Source organism: Tamandua tetradactyla, chromosome 3 (genome assembly GCF_023851605.1).
Source record: "Tamandua tetradactyla isolate mTamTet1 chromosome 3, mTamTet1.pri, whole genome shotgun sequence".
Lineage (NCBI taxonomy): Eukaryota > Metazoa > Chordata > Mammalia > Pilosa > Myrmecophagidae > Tamandua > Tamandua tetradactyla.
Genome location: NC_135329.1, coordinates 180,385,200 through 180,407,628, shown reverse-complemented (window position 1 = coordinate 180,407,628; position 22,429 = coordinate 180,385,200). Strand labels below are relative to the sequence as shown.

The window sequence follows — 22,429 nt, the reverse complement described above, 5'->3', positions numbered from 1 at the left end:
AAAGAAAACAAATGAGAGCAGATTTAAAACATTTTGAGATGGACTCTGCATATATTTTACTTAACTTCTCTATCACCCAGATGCAAATTATGCTCAAAGTCATATGCTTGTGCCAAACCCTGTGGAATAACAAGACCCTCCCCTTCTCCAGGAGTATACTAACTATGTAACTCAGTTGTAACTAGTGGCTTCCTAATCTCTCTACAACTGTGTCTGCATCATCCCATACCATCTAGAACACATTTTCCCTGAAAATTGTAATTTGAAGCTCTCCCCTGCTAGCTGTGCATTCCATACTGCTAAGATTGAGCCTGTCTACTTGAGAGTCTGTGAGTGCTAGAAGTTGGGCTTGGTCAGCTGTTTGCACTTACTCCACTTTCCAAACTTGGCTCCAAACCAGATTTCAGCTGTTCTTCCATACTCCTGTTCCCCATGGGAAGTTTTCTAGCTCTAGTTATATACCACAAAATTAAACACAAAGGAACAAGGGAAGGTGCAAACAACAAAGTATTATTTGAGAAGATGGATTTGGAGTCAGGAATAGTAGGTGTAGACAGAATCTCTAGCAGTTACTTAACTAATCTGAATTGCAAAAGGCTGTTTTGATAATAAAACTATGCACATAAACATATATATTTAAAGCATATATATATATAAATATATATATAATTTAAGTTCTATGTTCCATTTCTCTCTATTACTTGTACCTGGGAAGTTAATTTATTTATGCAATCATAAACAAACAATTGTTTATTCTCTGATTACTAACATCTTGGCTAAATGCTATGAGGTCAGCTAACTTTTCAGAAAGCTAACGTTAAAAAAAAAATACTGAATTAAAGACAGACGGAACAAGACTATTACATTCATTATCCCTACTTCCAAAAGCAATTATCAATCTTCTGAAAAGACAGTGCCTAGGAACTTTTTTGTATCAAATTTTAATGTTAGGCAGCTTGTTAATCAAGAAACATAACCTAAATAAATAAGCAACTATGGTCATATAAGTTATAACACACTTGTGGAGAATCCACATGTTAAATTAAAGCAGTGTGAAATAGGATGCTCTTGAATTTTTTAAAGCCAATTCAATGCAAAGTGGTTGGTACCAATTTGTAACTAGACTGAATGAAAAGTATATGCTGACTAAAGGAATGAATGAATAGCAATCAACTCTGAAGCATCACCTAGTGCTGATGAATGCCAACAGTCTATTAAACATGAAATTACTTCACAATTTTAAGTATTTCTAGAGAAAATAATGATAACCACCATCATAGTAGTGGAGAGATTGATGATGATGGTGATAACATCATGACTGATGATGATCGTGGTGATAACAATAATAGTTTAGTAGCATCAACAGCAAATGCTCACAGGACTTACCTGCTCCAGGTACTGTTTAAAGGTTTCACATATATTAACACGTTTAATCCTTATACCAATCCTCTGAAGAAGGCCATTAGTAATATCTCCATTTTATAGACCAGAAACTAAGGCAAACAGAGGTGACTAACTTGTCTAAACTCACAGGAAGATTAAGCTGCAAAGCTGGGATTTGAAAACAGGCACTAGCTAAGGCTGAAATGGAAACTAGCGTAGAGTAAAAGAAGTAGTAGTTAATGTGAGGATAACTAACTTCAGATAATGAATTTCATTATAAATATGAAAAGTCCTGGTTGAAAGACTGGATTCATAATATATATGTGGAGCAAAATTTTGCAAGATTGTCAAAACATAATATAAAGTAGTACTTAAAAAGTTGAAGTCTAAATAACATGCTCAACCACACTGATCTCTGACATGTTATTTTAAGCTGTTGTTCAGACAGAAGAAAAAGCCATTAAGAAATCTAGGTAGCAAAAGAGTATGGTAAAAATTGAGGACTATTTGTATATATGTTTGTCAGTAAGTACTCATATTTTTTGTAGAAAATGGGAAGAAAGAGTTAGTAATGAAGTTTAGACTTGGGACAAGTTCTCCCCCTGCCCCCATCTACTTCTCTTGATGTTTCCTATAAAATAAAAACAACCATAAACTATTAAAGAAGCAAACATCAAACTGAAATAAATATTCTTATTCACAAAAAAAAATACCTCAATGCATCCTTAGTTTTTGGTGATAGCAGTAGCTCTGTCTGTACATCATTCATAACTTCTCCATCTTCCAAACTTTGTAAGGAATCCTGTAATGATACAAACCTATAAGCATGTGGATGCTATGCATATAAAATTGAAAATTTGAATGAAATGTCTCAGCAGTAGAGAGTAAATGGTTTTACTCTGGATATTTAAAGTATGCTCCTATTTCTCTGAAGACTGGAAACAAGAGTTAATATTTTCAGTCCTTTCAATGTTCTTTTCTCTCCCATTTAGTTTCTGAAATTCTCAAGTGGGCAACTTACACAAAGGCAGTGCAATTAAGAGCTCTGGAATACACCATTTAACTTCCTGCTACTCAACCATAGTCTTTTGGTACTGAGCATTTTAAACTAGCAAGGAAAAGAAGTACCAAGAGAAGATGTTATTGACAGGTGGTGCTGTATTAGCTCTAACGGACTGCATTTGCTCACACCCTACTCCGACACAAATATAAGGGGAGAAAAGCCCTCGGGGAAATGTTGCCTGCAAGGTCACGTCCGTCAAAATTCTAATAGGGATAACACTGAAAGAAGAAATCTGAAGTCATTACTTTGCCATGAGACTTTGATTTCAAAGATGATCTCTATCTCAGAGACATTAAAATTAAATGTTAAGTTCTAAAAAGGTAGACCCTCTTCCACAACAAAAAGGGAGGAAGATCAGAAAGGTTCTGCATTTCCAGGGCAGTGGCAAAGTTGCATTGGATGTAATTCAGAATAGCACACAAGATAGATACTGGAAAGCAAATCTGATTTAGTTTCTTGCATATGTAAGGCATTAGCTCTCTGTTAGGATTTGAAATTGTAATTTAACAGAATAATTCTGCATAAATATCACTTGTCAGAAGGAAAGCCACACCACTAGATGGACAAATAGTCTTAGTCATGGATTGTGTTTGCAGTGTAAGAACAAACCTCAGCATGAAAGAAAACATCAACTATTACACTGACAAAAAGGTCAGTGTTGACCTGAAAACACAATGTAAACAAAAAATGTAAAACAGTATTTGAGCTTAAGAGATTCAGCATCAAGAAATTAGGCTAACCTCTTGAAGAAAACAAGATTTAGGAGGAACTAAAGAATTTTGTCATAATGTATCAAGTAAAACAAACAAACAAACAAAAATAATGTATTTCACTCAGATCGGGAAGCAACATTCCATCTGGGGTTTAGTGGAGGACTCGGTTTACATTAGATTGTGCTTGTTTGTTTTCTTCCTCTGCACAGGGATAAGGAGAGGGAAGATACTCTATAAGGTTAAAGAGCATTTCATTGTTTCAGACACCAAGTCTTAAAAGATGATGTTTGGTTAAGCTTTTGAACACTCACAGTGATGTGAAGGCCTTAGCAGACAATTACAGAGAACAGGTGACAGGGTTGGGTTATAAAAATACTGAGGTCAGCAATTTAACAAAACATCTAATTCATGACAGTCACAAGTCAAGGCATTTGATGACTCCACTTAGGCTATCTTTTGCTGTTATTGCAAATGGAGTTTTTTAAATTTCATTTTTGGATTATTCATTGCAAGTGAGTTTTGTATATTGATTTTGTACCCTGCAACCCTCTTGTACAAATTTATTAGTTCTAATAATTTTTGCGTGTGAACTCCTCAGGATTTTCAATATACAAGATTACATCACCTCTGAGGAGAGATAGTTTCACTTCTTCGTTTCCAACCTGGGTGCCATTAATTATTTTTCTTGCCTAATTGCCCAGGCTAGAATCATCAGAGCAACACTGACTAGAAGACACAGAGTTGAGAATGGGTATCTTTACCTTATACCTGATAAGACAGAAAATTTTTAGTCTTTCACCATTGAGTAAGATGTTACCTGTGGATTTTTCCTAAATGTTTTTTTTTTTCCAGGATGATGACATTCCCTCCCATCTGCTAGGTATTTTTATTCTGAAAATGTGCTATAATTTGTTAATTGCTTTTTCTGCAGTTACTGAAATGATCATGGGGTTTTTATCCCATATTCTACTAATATGATATATTACATTGGTTTGTTTTAAATATGTTAAACAAATTTATATTCCTAGGATAAATCCCACTCTGTGACAGTGCACAATCCTTTTTGTTTTTTTATTATTATTAATTTATTTATTTTTATTTATTTTTTACAATCCATTTTATATGTTGTTGGGTTCAGTATGCTAGTATGCTATTGAGGATATTTGCTCAATATCCATAAAGGATATTCATCTACCATTTTCTTCTTTTAACAATTTCTTCACCTGGTTTTCATATTAGAATGATTCTGACCTCAAAGGATGAATTGGGAAGTGTTTCCCTGATTTACTTTTTGGAAGATTTTTGTGAGTAAATGCTGCTGTTTCTTTAAACATCTGACAGAATTCACCAGCAGCATTATGTGGGCTAGGATTTGGGGGGAAGTTTCTTTTTTTAATTACAAATTCAATGTCTTGTTATATGCATTCAGGTTGTCTATGTCTTATTTAGACATTGGGGTAACTGTGCTTTTCGATAAATATATCCATTACATGTAGGCAATTTATTCCCACACAACTGTTCATAGTATTCTCTTATAATCCTTTTTATTTCTGTAAGGCTGGGAGTGGTATATCTTCTTCCATTCCTGATTTTGTAATTTCAGTCTTCTCTTTTTTTGTTGGTTAGTTAAACTATAGGTTTATCAATTTTGTTGATCTTTCAAAGAAAGTCAAATAGTGAAAGTTCACTGGCATTTGTTTACTTTTAATTCACCTGAAATTATTTTCTAATTTATCTTTTTATTTCTTCTTTATCCATTGATTATTTAAGAGTATGTTGTTTAATTTTCACACACTCGTGAATTTCTCAGATTTCCTTCTATTCTTGATTTTTTATTTCAATCCATTGTGGTTGAAGAAAAACTTGGTATGATTTTGATGCTGTTAAATTCATTGGGGTTTTATGATCTATCTAGAGAATGTTCCATGTGCCCTTGAGTAGAATGGAAATTCTGCTGTTGTTGGGTAGAGTATTATATAGATGTCTTTTAGGCATAGTTCATTTATAGCACAGTTCATTGTTGATCCCCTCCAATTGCTGATCTTCTGCCAAGTCATTCTTTTCATTATTATCCACTATTACTGTTGAATTATCTATTTCTCCTTTTAATTGAGACTCTTTTTGTTCTGTGTTATTTTAGGGCTCTGTTATTAGTTACTTATGCATTTATAATTGTTTTATCTTCCTGATGAACTGGCCCTTTTATTATTATAAAATGTCCTTTCCTTATCTACACTAACAATTTTTGTCTTCAAATCTATTGTGTCAAGATATTAGAATAGATACTTCAGGCCTCTTTCAGTTACTGATTGCATGATACATATTTTTTTCATCTTTTGAATCTAATGTGCATCTATTGAAAACAGCATGGAGTTACATCACGCTTTCTAAAAAAAATCTTGTCTCTCAATCTCTGCCTTTTGATTCAAGTTTTAGTCCATTTATATTTAATGTGATTATTTTTGCCTATTTTGTTCCTTTAACCCTCCTTTACTGCCTGTTTTTAAATTAAATATAATGATTAATGTATATCTCCTAGTATCCTATTTCAGTTCCCTAGTTTCCTTTACACTTTTTTTTCTTAGCTCTTTTCATAATTGTTGCCCTGGAACTTACAATTAATGTCTTAATTTAAAAGAATCTAGTTCTGATTAATACCAATTTCAATTGCACACTAAAACTTTGCTCAAATATTGCTATGTTTCTTTTCCCTGCCTTTGTGTTATCATCACACAAATTATATCATTATACATTGTAAACCCCACTATATGGTTTTATAATTTTTGCTTTGCTCATTTGTCTTTTAAATCAAGGCATTGTCAGACAAGTCAAATAGTGAAAATTCTCTGTGATAGGGCTTTGTGAACAACTCCACACCCCTTCCATCCCCTCCATTGGCTGCTTGACTGCTGGTTTTCACAACAACCATAAGTTGCAAGGCTGCTGGGCTTAGGAGGATTAAGGAAGCAAAATATTGTTAAGTTCTTATAAAAATTAAGCAGTTTTAAAATTATATGCTACTCGAAACACAGGGAGCCCAGAATAAGAATGAGAGCCTTTAATCCTGTGTAGCTTAATATAATGCCTGGATACATTCTAGAATATATTAAGCAGATAATCAAAAAGTATTGGCAAACTTCCTTGAGGGATGGGACAAAAATTATGGAACTATTTAAACTTTACCACCAGGGAAAACCCTGATACTGTATCAAACACTAGGGACACTCAAATCAATAGGCCAAGCCCTTGATCTTGAGGTTTGCTCTCATGTATGTAGTGGAGAAACTTAGCCTACTTATAGGTATGCCTAAGAGTTACTCATACAGGACCTCTTTAGTTGTTCAGATGTGGCCTTACTCTTTCTAAGCCCAACTCTGCAAGTGAAATCATTGCCCTCCCCACTATGTGGGACATGACATTCAGGGGTAAAAGTCTCCCTGGCAGCATGGGAGATGACTCTCAGGGATGAGTTTGGCTCTGGCACTATGACATCAACAATGCCATCCTGACCAAAATGGGGGAAAAGAAGTGTAACTAATAAAGTATCAGTGGCTGAGAAAGCTCAAATAGAGTCAAGATGCTATGATGGAGGTCACTCTTATGCTTCAGTTAGACATTGGTACCTATCATAACTTGCCAAAACTCAACTAAAACCATCCCATCCAATCCTAAAGAACACCTGGGGCAATATATAAGATTCTACAATGCACCAGGGTAACTTTCCAGAAACCTACAACCTCCAGCTGGGTCCCTGGACCAGATAAATCCTGAAACCTAGAGGGGCTAGCCTGTCCAGAATGTCAGCTAGTTTCATCTCCCTACTCCATATGACTGACAACCCCTTCCAACATGAAAAAGTTAGAATTGGCTTAGCCCAAATATCTCTAAAGAATGGCAGAAAGATCAAAGGTGATGGTGGAATTATACAGAGAAGTGCGGTTTAACAAATATCAACTGATTTTGGTTAAATTATATTTTGAATCATTATATTGCTATTTCAATGACTGCTGAATCATTATACTGATATTTCTTTTAGTTTTCAGTAACTTAGAGCAGCTAGAAGTAAAAACTTAAAATAGGGGAACTAACCCATTTCAATCTCTGAAATCCGTTCTACAACTAATTGCTGTACTGTGCTTTGAAATTTATTGCGTTTTTTGTATATATGTTATTTTTCACAAAAAAGAAAAAAAAAAGTCGATTGTGATGATAAGAAAAAAAAAATTATCCCTTCTAGTCTCCAATGTTCTGAAGCAGCTAGAAGGAAAAATCCAAGATGATGGTATGGTAGTCCATGACAAACTCTGGGATCTGTCCTATAACTACTTGTTGAAGAATGCTTTGAAAATTATTTCTTTTTTCTTTCTTTGCTTTGTATATATGTTATATTATACAATAAAAAAAGTTTAAAAAAATTATCTACTACTTCCGTTGGTGCAATAGTTTCATTAATTCCAAAGTTCTAAAAAAATTGATTTTGACAATTTTCACCATTATTCTTGTGGCTTATGTAGAAAAACAAAGGTTTAGTGGTTCTTATTTCATCATTCTAGAAATACTTCTCTGGAAATTTTGCTTCTGAATGTGTTTTTTTTTTTTTTCCATGGTTGGTAGGTTGATGCTGGCTTTTAGTGGCAAACATTATTTATTTTTCATAGGGGTGTATTGTAGGACTATTTGAGTGTCCTCATGATATGGTAGCATATGTTGCATGCTTATACCCTACAAGCCTTTGGATTGACCCAGAGTGAGCAATTAGAAAATGAGAGAGACAAGCGAAAGTCACTTTTTTATCATCTAGCCTTAAAAGCCACAGAGTATAACATTTTCCATATCCTGCTGATTAACAGCAAACTATCAAATCTGGTCCACATTGAATGGAAGGAGGCTAGGATCCACAGTTAACAGTGGAGGCTATTAGAGAATGCACTGACTTATTTTTAGATCATCAATATGTACTAACAGAAGAGATGCCTCAGATGGAAAGAAGATGTGAGTGAACATAGGGGAAAAAAAAGACTGGAATCCAGCTCTGTGAGTCAGATTTACAAGCCTTGCCTCAGTTCCAACTCTATTTTAAGTAGAGTCACTTTACTTTTATCATTTTATATATCCTAAGAAAGCTGTGTAAGATTTCTTTTTGGGGAAAAATTCATTGATAACCAAAGCTTGAACATTACAATATTAGATAATAATTGAAGACTTCGGATATTTTTCCATATAGTCCAACACAATCATATTTTTCAAATGCATACATTTCTATGACAAAATCTAACATGTAGTTATTTCTTTCTTATCCATGCTAATAATGAATGTGGTAAGGAAGCTGTACTTGTCTGCTAATGCTGCTGGAAAGCAATACACCAGAAATGGAACAGCTTTTAAGAAAAGAATTTAATAAGTTACAAACAGTTCTAAGGCCAAGAAAACATCCACACTGAAGCACCACTAAGAAGTTATCTTTACTCAAGAAAGGCTGATTCTGTCTAGATCATCCTTGACAGCTGGGAAGGCACATGGCTGGCATCTGCTGGGCCTTTGCTCCCGGGATCCATTGCTTTCAGCCTCTGTTTCCGGTGGGGGTTCCGCACTTGGCATCTGTGGTCTTTCACTTAGCTCCTCTGGGACACAACTCTTGTGTTCTGGCTTGCTTAGCATCTCATGAGAAGACACATGATGTCTGCTGGGCCCTGTGTCTCCAAACATCTCATGTTGGCTCTGTCTGCTCTAAAGAAACTATCCTCCAAGCATTTGCATCTGCTCTGAGTTTTCTCCAAAATATTTCCTCTTCTAAAGTACTCCAGAAAACTAATCAAGACTCACCCTGAAGGAGCGGAATCACATCTCCATTTAATCAAAAGGTCACACTCCCAATTGGGAGTGTCACAGATCTATGGAGATAATCTAATCAAAAGGTTTCTACCCTACAATATTGAATCAGGATTAAAAGACATGGCTCTTCTGGGGTATACAACACTTTCAAACTAGCATAGGAGTCATATATGCACAAATATAAGTGGTAATTAAAATAAATAATTTATATATGACTTTGTAATTCTGCATAGATATAGAAATCTTCAAGATGTCAAAACAAAGAAGCACAACAAAAAACAGGATATTCGCTCTAAAGTTTCAATGATTACACCTCTGCTTTCTAATCAAAAGGAGATTTCTTATTTATCTCTTTGCCAAAGCAGGAGAATAACATTCTTTCTAGTTCAGATCAACATTTTGCAAGGTTAAAAAGAATTTTTCTTCTAGTTCTAGTTAGATTGTAAGTAAAGATTCTATTTATATCAACAAAATACTTAATATGTTTATTTATGGGAATATCAATTCCAATTTGAGAGCAATATTGGGTCAGTTGCTATGTAATAGTCTGCACAGGGGTTATTCTGGGCTGACCACAATATTTTAGCTGACCACATATTTTAATACAGACTTAAAAAAAGTTTATACATTCACAGACTTAAATGTTCTAAGACAAGTACTGCATTACTTAAAATGTAGCACCAAAAACTCTGTCTTGCCACAACTCTTAAAAAGGGGAGTAACTACAGTTTATAGTATCAACTAATGGATGTTATTTGTCATTGACTAAAATCTTTTCTATATACTAAGACAGCAGAATTCTTTGATTTCTCCAGAGATGGGGCAGACAGACAAATGCTTAGGACATCCTACAAAGACACAAAGCCAATTCCAAGTGAACTTCCATTAACGCCGCAGAAGTGCAGTGCCTTGAATCTTATGAACGGAGGCAGTTTATTTCTCAACTGGGTGGAAAAAAAATCAATTTCCAAAAATTATAAAATAAATGATACATGATAATTTAGGAGTACTTAGGCTTTTATTTCACTGAATAATATGATGAAACAGAGTTACGAAATCACACATATTAAAAATGAAATGATATTTTTTCTCATAGCTTATTAAAATAACTGAGAAAAAATCTGCAAAATCATGCTTTTTAAGTTTGGAAGTAATTGGGGAAAATAATCTTGATTAAGAAGAACTAGAGGTATGAAAAACTGACATTGAACAAACACCATTATTTCTTCAACTTTGGGTTTGAGAAATAGTAATTATGTGGCTTCAAATCTTCAAACTTGTCTCTAGAAAACACGGTGGTTTTGGAACCTGTATTTAAATCTTTTTAGTAAAATATTTAGGATTGCTATTTTTAAGGTTAATTTAAAATACAGGTATATGAGCAACGACATAGAATATAAAGCTATAAAGCTATTTTGAAATTTGTCTCTCTAATTTGCCTACATTATGATTCTTCTTTCTGTAATAAAGTTCTGCAGGAAGCAATGTCTTGCCAACTGGGCAGAGACCTTTTAGAAACTTGTTCTTTACCTCTTTTATCAGAGTAGGGAATGATCATACATGGCTTGCACAACAGACAAGTTTAATTACTACAATTTTTAAAAAGTGAACATTTTTAGCAACACTTTCAGGATCACAGGAGCATTTCTGACAGCCAGAATGAGTTGGATTTAAACATCACCACACTATTTTTAGCTTTAAAATCAACGCTTACATAAATATTCCCAAACCAATTAGCAGCAGCTGGAAAGTAAAGGTGTTTACATTTAGTTAGCACTAGAGCTAACAACTGCAAGGGCTTGCAGGCTGCACGGGGAGGGAAAAGCACCAGACACAAACACCCCCAGACTTCTCCAGGGGTGATCATGGTGTGGCATCAGGTTATCAGTTCATATTTCTCAGCTAGTATGTCACTGATGTCACACAGGAATATGTACTCATTATGGTGAATCATAAAGTTAGACATCTCCAAAGAAACTTAGCACTCAATTTTTATTTGGAAGAAAAGGCTGCCCAAACTGTCATTGCTTTTCCCTAGTCAACCACAGCTACACAAGAAAATTAAAAAACGTTTTACAGCATTGTGTTTTATTTCTCAGATAAGAACTAAAATAGATGCCCCATCTTTCGAACTGTCTCCTTTTGACTTATAGGGGATAATGTATGGCTTTTCATATCTTTCCCCCTCAATGGTTTTAACCACATTTGGAACATACTTGCCCATAAAATTTTAACTGCACTTGAGTTCTGTTTCAAACGCTGAGGTGCATTTCAGAACAAGATTTGCATTCTGAAAAGTCAACTACAAGCTTCTCCTGAAATCGCACATGAATTTTAGAATGAGAGTAAACGAAAAATTATACAGAGAAGACTTGAACATCAGGTTGCGTGCCTGGCCCTCATACATAAACAAAATGTAAATTTTAAAATTAAAATTCTGGGCATAATTTCAGAGTATTTGTTTTTATTTTTTAGATCAGGAATGTCTGTGCTAAAGTAAAAACAAACTATTTGATAAGCACACATATGAAATTAACACTCATTTCGGTAATCAAACACTGTTAATCAAGCTTGACCTAATATATACTCTTCATGCCTTGGGTATGGTAAAATCTCACTTGGCTTCATGGATATTGTGCTAATTTGAAACTATCATGCGCCCCAGAAAAGCCATGTTTTAATCCTGACCCAATCTTGTGGACCTATGGTTTAGAGTGGAAACCTTTGATTGGATCATTTCCATGGGGACTGACCCAACCGATTGTGTGTGTGACATTTTGATTGGATGGAGATGTGACTCCACCCAGTCAAGGTGAGTCTTGATTAGTTTACTGGAGTCCTTTAAAAGGGAGAACATTATGGAGGTAGTTTAGATGCTTGGAGTTCTGACAGTGTAGATGCACAGGAGACCCAGACATATGGAGATGCAGGAAAACTACCCCCAGGAAAGCTGTTTGAAACCAGGAGCCAAAGACCCCAGAAGACACCAGCCACATGTCTTCCCAGCTATCAGAGGTGTTTTGGACACATCAATCTTTCTTGAATGAAGGTATCTTTCCATGGATGCCTTAGTTTGAAAATTTTATATAGCCTTAGTACTGTAAACTTGCAACCTAATAAATTCCCTTTTAAAAAGCCACTCCATTTCGATCAACAATTACATCCTGTCAAAAAGGGGGAAAGAAGTGTAATTAATAAAATATCAGTGGCAGAGAGAGTTCAAATAGAGTCGAGAGGCTACTCTGGAGGTTGCTCTTATGCAAAGTTCTGGTAGACCTTGCTACTTACATAACCTGTTGTGCCAGTTTGAAAAGGTTTATGTACCCGAGAAAAACCATGTTTAATCTGAATCCTATTTTGTAAAAACAGCCATTTTTTCTAATCCCTATTTGGTATTGTACGTTTGAAATTTTAATTAGATCATCTCCCTGGAGATGTGACTCAATCAAGAGTGGTTGCTAAACTGGATTAGGTGGACATGTGTCTCCACACATTTTAGGTGGGTCTTTATTAGTTTACCGAAATCCTATAAAAGAGGAAACATTTTGAAGAAAGCAGGAGATTCTGAGAGAGCAGAATGACATAGCCATGAGAAGCAGAGAGTCCACCAGCCAGTGACCTTTGGAGATGGGGAAGGAAAATGCCTCCTGGAGAGCTTCATGAAACAGGAAGCCAGGAGAGAAATCTAGCAGATGATATCATGTTCACCATGTGCCTTTCCAGATGAGAGAAAAACTTAAGTGTGTTTGCCACGCGCCTTTCCACCTGAAAGAGAAACCCTTAACTTCATTGGCCTTTGTGAATCAAGGTATCATTTCCTGGATGCCTTAGACTGAACATTTCTACCGACTTGCTTTAATTGGGATGTTTTCTAAGCCTTAGAGCTTTAAACTAGCAACTTATTAAATTCCCCTTTTTAAAAACCATTCCGTTTCTGGTATCACATTCTGGCAGCTAGCAAACTAGAATACTTGCCAATCCCCAACCAGGACCATTCCAGCGAATCCTAAAGAACACCTAGGGCAATATATAAGATTCCACAAGGGTTTCAGGCACTAGAGTAACTTTCCGGAAACCTACAAGCTCCAGATGGGTCCCTGGTCCAGAAATCTAGCCCAGCCTCTCCATAACATCAGATAGTTCCATCTCTCTACCCCATATTAGTGAGAGACCCTTCCAATATGAAAAATTTAGAACTGCCATAGCCCCAACAACCCCAAAGAGAGGCATAGAAAGATCAAAGGTGATGGTGGAATCATACATAGAAGATAGGACTTAACAAATAAATATGAATGCTGTATCATTAAATTGGTATCTCTTTTAGTCTCCAATATATTAGAGCAGTGTTCTAGTTTGCTAGCTGCCAGAATGCAACACACCAGAGACAGATTGGCTTTTAATAAAAGGGGATTTATTTCGTTAGTTCTTCAGAGTAAAGGCAGCTAACTTTCAACTGAGGTTCTTCCTTATGTGGGAAGGCAAAGGGTGATCTCTGCTGACCTTCTCCCCAGGCCTCTGGGTTCCAACAACTTTCCCTGGAGTGATTCCTTTCTGTATCTCCAAAGGCCTGGGCTGAGCTAGTGCTGAGATGAGGTATGCTGAGCTGCTTGGGCTGTGCTACATGGTCCTCTCTCATTTAAGTACCAGCCAATTAAGTCAAACATCATTCATTGCAGCAGGTATGCCTCCTAGCTGACTGCAGATGTAATCAGCAACAGATGAGGTTCACGTACCATTGGCTCATGGCCACAGCAACAGAACCAGGTGCCTTCACTTGGCCATTTGACAACTGAATCTAACTACCACAAGCAGCTAGAAGTAAAAACCTAAAATTGTGGAATTGTAACCCATGTCAAACATAAGTAGAACAAATACATTCTACAACTAATTGTGGTGCTATGCTTTGAAATTTATAGCTTTTTTGCATATATGTTATTTTTCACAGAAAAAGAAGGGAAAAAAGGTGATTGTGATCATAAAAAAAAAATATTTAAGCCATCTAGCCTCCTATATTCTGGAGCAGCTAAAAGGAAAAATATGAGAGGATAGTGTGATAGCCCATGACAAACTCTGGGATCTGTTCTGTAACCATTTGTTGAAAAGTGCTTTGAAAACTATTGCTTTTTTATTTCTTTGCTTTGTATACATTATATTATACAATAAAAAAAGTAAAAAAAAACAAGTCATTCCATTTCTGGTGTATTGCATTCCATCAGCTTTAACAAACCAAAACATACCATTCCTAAAGCTTTTCAGTCTGACCAACTTAACATGCCCATAATATAAAAGATATATGTAAATGAAATAGTTCATATAAAATTTATATATTATATATTAGTAATACACTTATATATGTTAGTAAAATACTTTATATATATATATATATGCCATTTGATTATGTATCCATGTACCTAGAAACAAGGAGGACAACTAAAGGTTTAAAAATTACAGGCTGCTTGAGAATAAAAACAGCATTTGATTCAGTTTTACTTATTATGGTATTGAATCTCGAATCTAAGCGTGGACTAGAATCACCTGAAGCCTTGAAAAATCACAAATCACTGTGCCCCACTCCCAAATTTTGTAGGTCTAGGGTGTGGCTTAAGAGTTCGAGTTTCTAACAAGTTCCCAAATGCTGCTAATCTAGAAATCACTCTATGAAAAACACCCCTTTATAGTAAGTAGGGCATAGCTGAGCCTTAACAGGAAAATTAAGCCCTGGGAAGACTGGTGCCCATCAGCTAGCCTGGTCCACTCATTATAGAGTGAAGGGAACAGACCCAGAGGGTTGACTACTCCTTTTAACCTCAGAATTTCACAGCAGAATTTCTGATTCTTTATTCAATGCTCTCACTATTACATTATGGTAAACACCTGCTGACCTAATGAATGTCGATGTTATTATTTGTTTTCTGGATCCTTCTTTCACAGCAGTATCAATAACCATAGTATCATCCTTATTTTCCTTTCAAAGGCTTCAAAACATTTCATGTACAATTCAATGTATACTTATAACAATCCTAGACAATTTCTTGGCATTCCTATGCCAATTTTATACATGGTCAGATTCAAGGGCAAAAAGATTTATGTCTTGTTCAAGGTAAAACTGAGGGTTAGAAAGAACCAAAGTTACAAAGAACCCATATTCCCTATGATTTAGGTTTGAATGCAGGCATGTTGAATATATTTATTTTATAATCTTTTTTAGTTATTGATTTTAGGTGAACTGAGTGAGGAAAAGATATATTATGAAACATTAAAGAAAATGTTTTTTATGAAAAATTATCAAGCATTTCATTATTCTTAAGATTGTATTCTAATAATTGCAGTTTTAATTTTTTTTAATTATGTCGCAAATACCTAGATTTTTAAGCTCTACAGCAGTCACATTTAGTCTGGAGTGGTAATTGTTATTGGATTATGAGGGGCTGTTTTATGTATGTATCACCTAGTATTTAGAGATAAGAATGAAGCCAATCAGGTTGAGACTAAGGTAATTCAGAATACAGGAGTAATGAAGACTTGCATGTATCTTACAACTGCACCTACTCTTTGAGATCAAAGGAAGAAAGTTTTGTTATGTCCAGAACCTAGGTTTTCTGTAACACATAATGTAACTCAACCTGTCTGGATAGATCATTTAAATAATTAAAATACTGGGAGCCCAGAATAAGAATGACAGCCCTTAATCCTGTATAACAATGTAAAGCCTGGATACATCCCAGAGTATATTAAGCAGATAATCAAAAAGTCCCCTCAAGGGACTTTTCCACCAGGGAAACCCCGGATAGTGTGCCACATATTAGGGACACCCAAATCAATAGGCCAAGCCATTGATCTTGTGCCTTGTTCTTGTGAAGCTTATGTATGTAGTGGAGAAGTATGTAGCCTGCCTGTAAGTATGCCTAAGTCACCTCTGGAGGACCTCTTTTGTTTCTCAGATGTGGCCTTCCTTCCTCTAAGCCCAACTCTGCAAGTGAAATCATTGCCCTCCCTACTACGTGGGACATGACATCCAGGGATGAAAGTCTCCCTGGTGGTGTGAGAGACGACTCCCAGGGATGAGTCTGGCCCTGGCACTATGGGATCAATAATACCATCCTGAACAAAAGGGGGAAAAGAAGTGAAACAAATAAGGTATTAATGGCTGAGAGAGTTCAAATAGAGTCAAGAGGCTGCTCTGGAGGTCACTCTTATACAACCTTCAGTTAGACATTGCTACCTATCCTAACTTACCAAACCCCAAACAAAACCATTCCAGCCAATCCTAAATACCTCAGGCATTATCTAAGATTCTACAAAGGTTCCATGCACTAGAGTAACACTCCAAAACCTACCACCTCCAGATGGGTCCCTGGACCAGACAAGACCTGAAATGCAGAGGGACCAGCCCTTCCAGACAGCAACTAGTTTCATTCTCCTATCCCATATTATCAACAGTCCTTTCCAACATGAAAAACTTAGAATGGGCATAGCCCAAATACCCCTAAAGAGTGGGAGAAAGAGCAAAGGTTATGGTGGAGTTATACAGAGAAGATCAGGTTTAACAAATGATTATGATTGCTGAATCATTATACTGATATTTCTTTTAGCCTCCCAGTACCTCATAGCAACTAGAAATAAGACCCTAAAATTATGACATTGTAACCCATATTAAACTCTAGAATCTGTTCTACAACTAACTTTTGCGATGTACTTTGAAATGTATTGTTTTTATGTATATATGCTATTTAAAGAGGAGGAGTATAAGAGAGAAGATAGGATCTAAAAAATGAGTATGACTGCTAAAGCACTATATTGATATTTCTGTTGATTTCTAGTATCTTGGAGCAGCTAGAAGAAAAAACAAAAAATTGTGGAACTGTAACCCATATCAAACTTTAAAATCTATTCTATAACTATTTATTAAAATATACTTGGAAATTTATCGCTTTTTTGTATATAGGTTATATTTCACAATTTAAAAAAAGTTTAAAAATTATGTCATAAATACTGTACTAACTAGCTAATCTTGGAAGCAAGTAAAAGTATTTATATCAAATGGCTAGCTACATTGCTCAAAACCTTTGCATGCATTGAATGTGAATAAAAAACAGTAAACATTAAAATAGAGGTGGCAGAATCACCTTGTTGAACTTCTGAACTTACATATACATACACATATACAAACACACAATGCTAAGCCACAGGGATAAGTTACCTAAATACATATGGAGTGAAACTGGAATGAGTTTAAATAACTCTGTCCTTTGCAAAACACATTAAAAATCGACATTCTGCTACCTGACTGTCTTCACCGAGATCTTGTATTGGGAATTTGTACTCCACAGGTGGAACTCTTATTGAGACAATCCATTTAAGGGGTGGCTATAACTTCTCTTCTCTGGCTTGTGCCCAAGGGATGCTGAATAGCTTTAAACAGCAGCAAAAAATAAGTGAATTCAAAAAGAGGGAAAACCAAGGTATGTAGTAAAATTAAGCTCTGGCCTAAGACAAAAGAGATTGAGGTTCTAATAGAAGTTCTGACATTTCTTTGCCAGGTACCCGACACCTAAAATCCTGACCCTCACTTTCATGGACTATAAAACGGAGTGGGAGGGGTGAAAGGATTTCTATGGTCCACTCCAGGTTTAAAATGTTACCATACTTAGTGAAGCTACACCAAGTAATAATCAGATAAATCTCTACTTGAAGAAATATGCATATAAAAATTCTCCAGCAGGTAAATTAAGGGGTGCACATGCATTTGAACAAATACTTTCTTGGTAAGCTTCATTTGAGAAGCGAACTTCCTTAGCAGATATACAGTTTTACCCTTTTTTTTTTTAACATATTGATTTCTATATTGGTATTGGGGAAAAGGTCTATGGCATCAGGCAAAGTGTACTTGAAGTAAAACTAAAACCATCCCTCTATACTTTTTGCTCTTTTTCTATGATATTTTATTGGCTATAATTGCTTTTCATTGTTAATAATTAGCAGAATTAGAGTTCACTGTTACTATTTCCCAGCATTCTGATTAACAGTTGAGAACAAATGAAATTTTGAAAAAAAGCTTCAGACCCTTTATACATTTTACCTGATGAATTTTGTTTGTTTGCTTTGTTGTTTTCTTATAAGAAAATAAATGGGTTGAAATTTATAAGGCCGACTTGACTAAATGTGACAGTCAAAACACAGCTTTGTTAAAATTAAGAATAATAAAGGAGGACATATATTCCATTTTGTACAGGAGATCTATGTGGACCAGACACATTGATCGACCTCATTCAGGTATTGGAAATGAAAACCACTATTGATGTGAAGATCAGCATGTCATCTGCTCCGTTAACCTTTCAACATAAGGCCATCTCCAGTGGGTATGCTGTTTCCCTCACAAACAGTTCAATGAAAAGCAACTTTAAAATCTTCAGAACTGTGTAAGTTCAGAAGTTCAACAAGGTGATTCTGCCACCCCTATTTTAATGTTCACTGTTTCTTACTCATATTCAATTAACACATTTCAAAGAGCACTAAAAAGAAAAGTGGAAAACACAATGAATTTTTTTTTCAAACACAAGACTGATAACAAAAAATAAAAGATGTTCATGAGCACACTTTCATTTATAATCAGAACATTAATCCCACCCAGTTATAGCACATTTTTCTCTAGTTCTCCAATATCATAGTACTTCAAAACTGCTTGAGCCCAATGCTTTAGTACACCAAGATAATGCTGTGAATTACTAAATGGGTAAAGGCATTGAAGAACCCAGCATTCTCCTACAAAGTTCTGCTTCAGATCATGCTACTGCCATAAAATATGATCAAAGGTATTGTCAACATCTGCTTCTCTTTCATGTAATCTCTCTAGTTAAGCTACACCGTATTCTCAAGTATTTAGGATATGGGTGTCTCGAAACAGACAGTTTGATGGCACTGGGGCCCATTTATTACTACAAAATCATTGTTTAAAGCTTGTAAATATAAAGTCTTGAAGAAGTTGGGGGTAATTCAGCAATTATAAAAGAAAAATTTAGCCTTAACTACTTTCATTTCGCTGGCTGAAATATATTTCAACCAAATTTGACTAAAGTAAATGAACCATATGAATTCATGCAAAGCTATAAAAATTCTAGGTTTGGCTTGGAAAGAGTAAAGATAAAAGGACAGATTATTAAAGCAATGCTTTTCATTTGCACATGAATTTCACCCATGCCAGCAAAAGCACACTTCTCTGCTGCTCTTCACTATGAAAGTCTTCACTGCAAAAATGTGCTGCAGAAAATTTTCAATCCACAGATAAAGTACATAGCTCCACAGTTGCTTCAGGGTAAACAAAACAAGTTATACACACTGATTTACGTGCTTTAAGAATGCACTTTTTAAAACTTCTCAAAATTCAGGAAGCCAAAAGACTATCTTGAGAAATTCTTTATAATCTTCAGATGGGGAACCAAATTTACTACCCATCTTAGTGGGTGAATAAGGTAAGTTAACAGACTTTCAAAAAGTCTTCCTTGTAGCTTATATTCTGTACCCATTTTACCTTCCTCTTCCATCCCAAAGCACCCCTCAGCATCCTCCATCTGCATTTGTTTCTCTCTTATGACCTCCATAATTCTTTCCACCCAATCAATTTGCACTTTGTCATTCTCACATTTCACTTTGTGACACCTTTATTGGAAGCCTCAGGTTTCAAAATCTATTTTACTAGCTTATGTTATAACACCTACTGAAAATAAACAATTTGGGAAAGGATTTTCTCAGACCTCAGATGCACCTGAAGCAATCCTTACCATGACACATGTGGCAATCCTACCATGACATATGTGAAGAAAAAATGACAGCAGGAAAAGCTAAAGGCTACTGTATGGAGAGAAAAGTGAGGTGATACAGAGTCAGTTGCACTGTCTTGGGTTCTAACAGCACAAGGAAACACATCTTTAAATGAAGTGGGAGAGTTCTGAACTATGGACAACAGTTGAAGTCATGGATAGAGATCAGAAAAAATGAAACATTTTTGTTTGTATGTTTGTTTTTAAGTAACGACATAAAGGCACAACACAGGGTAGCTATAGCCAGATCAGAACTATTCTGATAATATGAGGAAACTGTGATACATTTCTGTTTAAACACGAATATCTTCTCATTAAAACTGCTACAGCGCTGGAGGTGGGAAAGCAATGCCTCATTAAAGATCTCATAGGTTGAGCTATGACTAGACATCAATAACCAGAATGTAATGCCCCATGAGAAATGTTTCCATCTGTTTTGTTCACTGATGTATCCCAAAAGCTGAGACCAGTGCTTGACCTAGAGAAGATGCTCAAGTAATATCTGTTGAGTGAATTAATTCCTGTAAGGTGACTGACTTCCCAAACCATAAAGTTTAGAACCCAACTACACTATAATATACTTAGCAAAGGCAATCCATAAAAGTTGAGCAGAGCTTATTATTTCACTGTAAATCTCAATCATGTTGTCACAAGGATAGTAGACCCAACCATGCCAGGGTTTAGAGTGGAGGGTTAAGGCAGAATCAAGGGAGCAGGGCATTGGTGCTGTCTCACCTGGCTCAGACGGAGTGTCACCGGTACTTTGCTAGCAGCCTAAAATCAGGTTATTTATTCACTCCATAATCAAATTTGATCAAAATTGACTTGATAGTCTTGCCTCCAGCCCTCACTCCACCCAGGTTCTTCTGCCTCCTGAAATCCTATCTACTGCTTCAGGCTCCGTCACTATCATCCACGCTTGCACTGGAGACCTCCTTATGCTTGCACTGGAGACCAGGACCTGCTGATTCTGCTCCCCCAAATCACTCTCAAATGTGCCCTCAACTCCTTACTCTTTCTATCCAGGCTTCAATTCAGGTCCTTATCACTTTCCAGAAGGATTCTACCTTCTGGAAGGCCACTCAGTGACCACAAGCTCATTGTTGCAGATTGGGCTCCCTGGGAGGTGGACTGAGACAAAGACCAGAAGACAGGGAGTGTATTAGGGAATGCCTATGCAAGGAAGAAGAAAAATGCAAAAGCGGCACCGGGAGGAGCTGAGCGACCACGCAGTTGCAATGAAGGCTTCAGATGATTTCACAGGGAGCTCTGGAGCTGGGAAGGCCGTTTCGGTAGTCCCAAGTTGGGGTGAGGAGGCTGGGCCTTTATAGCCTGCCCCCCACTTCTTTCCATACAAGTCATTGGAGTGGGCTGCCTCAGAAAGGGGACGCTGGCCTTAGGCACGGCCACACTCTTCAGCCAGTTTCCTGGGGGGGGGACACCACTTGGGGCCTCTTCTTGGCAGCACTTGTAGCCACTGAGGGAGTAAGCCCTTCAGTCCTGAGGCAGGGAACTGGGCTGTGTACCCAATCTCCACCACAGTCATCTTTCCCTTCTCTTTAAAATGCTATAGTGGCTGCCATTGCTTGTGTCATAGCTTCTCAAACTTCTCCAGTAAACCACCTCTTGCTGTAATGGAGAGCAGGAACTCTTTCCTAGTAGGCAGGGGAGAAGCTCGCCAACAGGCAATCTTTCTTTAGCTAATATTTTACCTTAAATAAATAACCATTCTACCTTAAGGCATGTTTTACAGTAAAAATGTTTTAAATCATATGCTTCCCCTTCCAAAGCATAAGTTAAACTGACTCTTGAGGTGGTGTGCCATGGCTGTCCTGTGGCTTTGTGCATCTCCTGGCACAAACTGACAAGTCCCCTGAAGATTAGCTACACTCCATTTGTAAAACATGGGCATACAAAGTCCTACCTACTTGGTTCAGCCCTGGTGGCCTCGGGATTGGGGATGGGGGTCTCTGCTTTCCTCATCCACCTCAATCCAGTCTGGCAGTCTGGGTGCCACTATTTAATTAACTGTGACCTGGGGCACATTGCTCAATATCATTGTACCACAGTTTTCTCATCTGCAAAAGGGGGTTTCAGAAAGTACCTCCTCCATAAATTGGTATGAATGAGATAATACATGTAAAACTTTGAAAAATGTGACTGTTATATGGTAAGCAGATCCATAAGTGAAGTGTTATTTTCGCTGCTCCCCACCCCCACCCAAGGCTGGCACAATATACACCAGTCACACTGAAATATATTTAGTCCCCATATTGTATCAGATGCTCACACATTTACTTATGAGTTGTCTCGGACACTGATGTATATCTGGCTTTGAACACCCAGCTCAGTTTGGGTCACTTTCTCCCTGAGCTCTCTGCATAGTCTCACTATCCTCAGCATACCTCCTGCATGCCCAAGTCCTGTGGGACACTGATCTCATCTACACAGTGCTTCTTCTCAGGCCTGTCTCCCTTGCCAGGAGGTGAGCTCCCTGGGGAATGGGGACAGGGTTTCAGACATCTTTGTATCCCTATTACCTGTCAACTAGCTTGGGCCTGAAATATGATAAATATTCCACTCCAGAGTGGATAAAGCAATCCTTTCCCTTAAAGGTTCTT

The 22,429-nt window shown here is 36.6% G+C and overlaps 1 protein-coding gene across 17 annotated transcripts in view; it reads right to left on the bottom strand.

The window, feature by feature from the left end:
- PARD3B (par-3 family cell polarity regulator beta) overlaps positions 1 to 22,429 on the bottom strand; it is a 1,143,268-nt gene that overhangs the window by 531,247 nt on the left and 589,592 nt on the right. For all 17 annotated transcript variants that reach the window (XM_077154793.1, XM_077154795.1, XM_077154796.1 and 14 more), the window contains one exon: positions 2,097 to 2,185. In XM_077154793.1, coding sequence (XP_077010908.1) covers positions 2,097 to 2,185 — 89 coding nt within the window. The remainder of the gene's footprint in view (positions 1 to 2,096; positions 2,186 to 22,429) is intronic.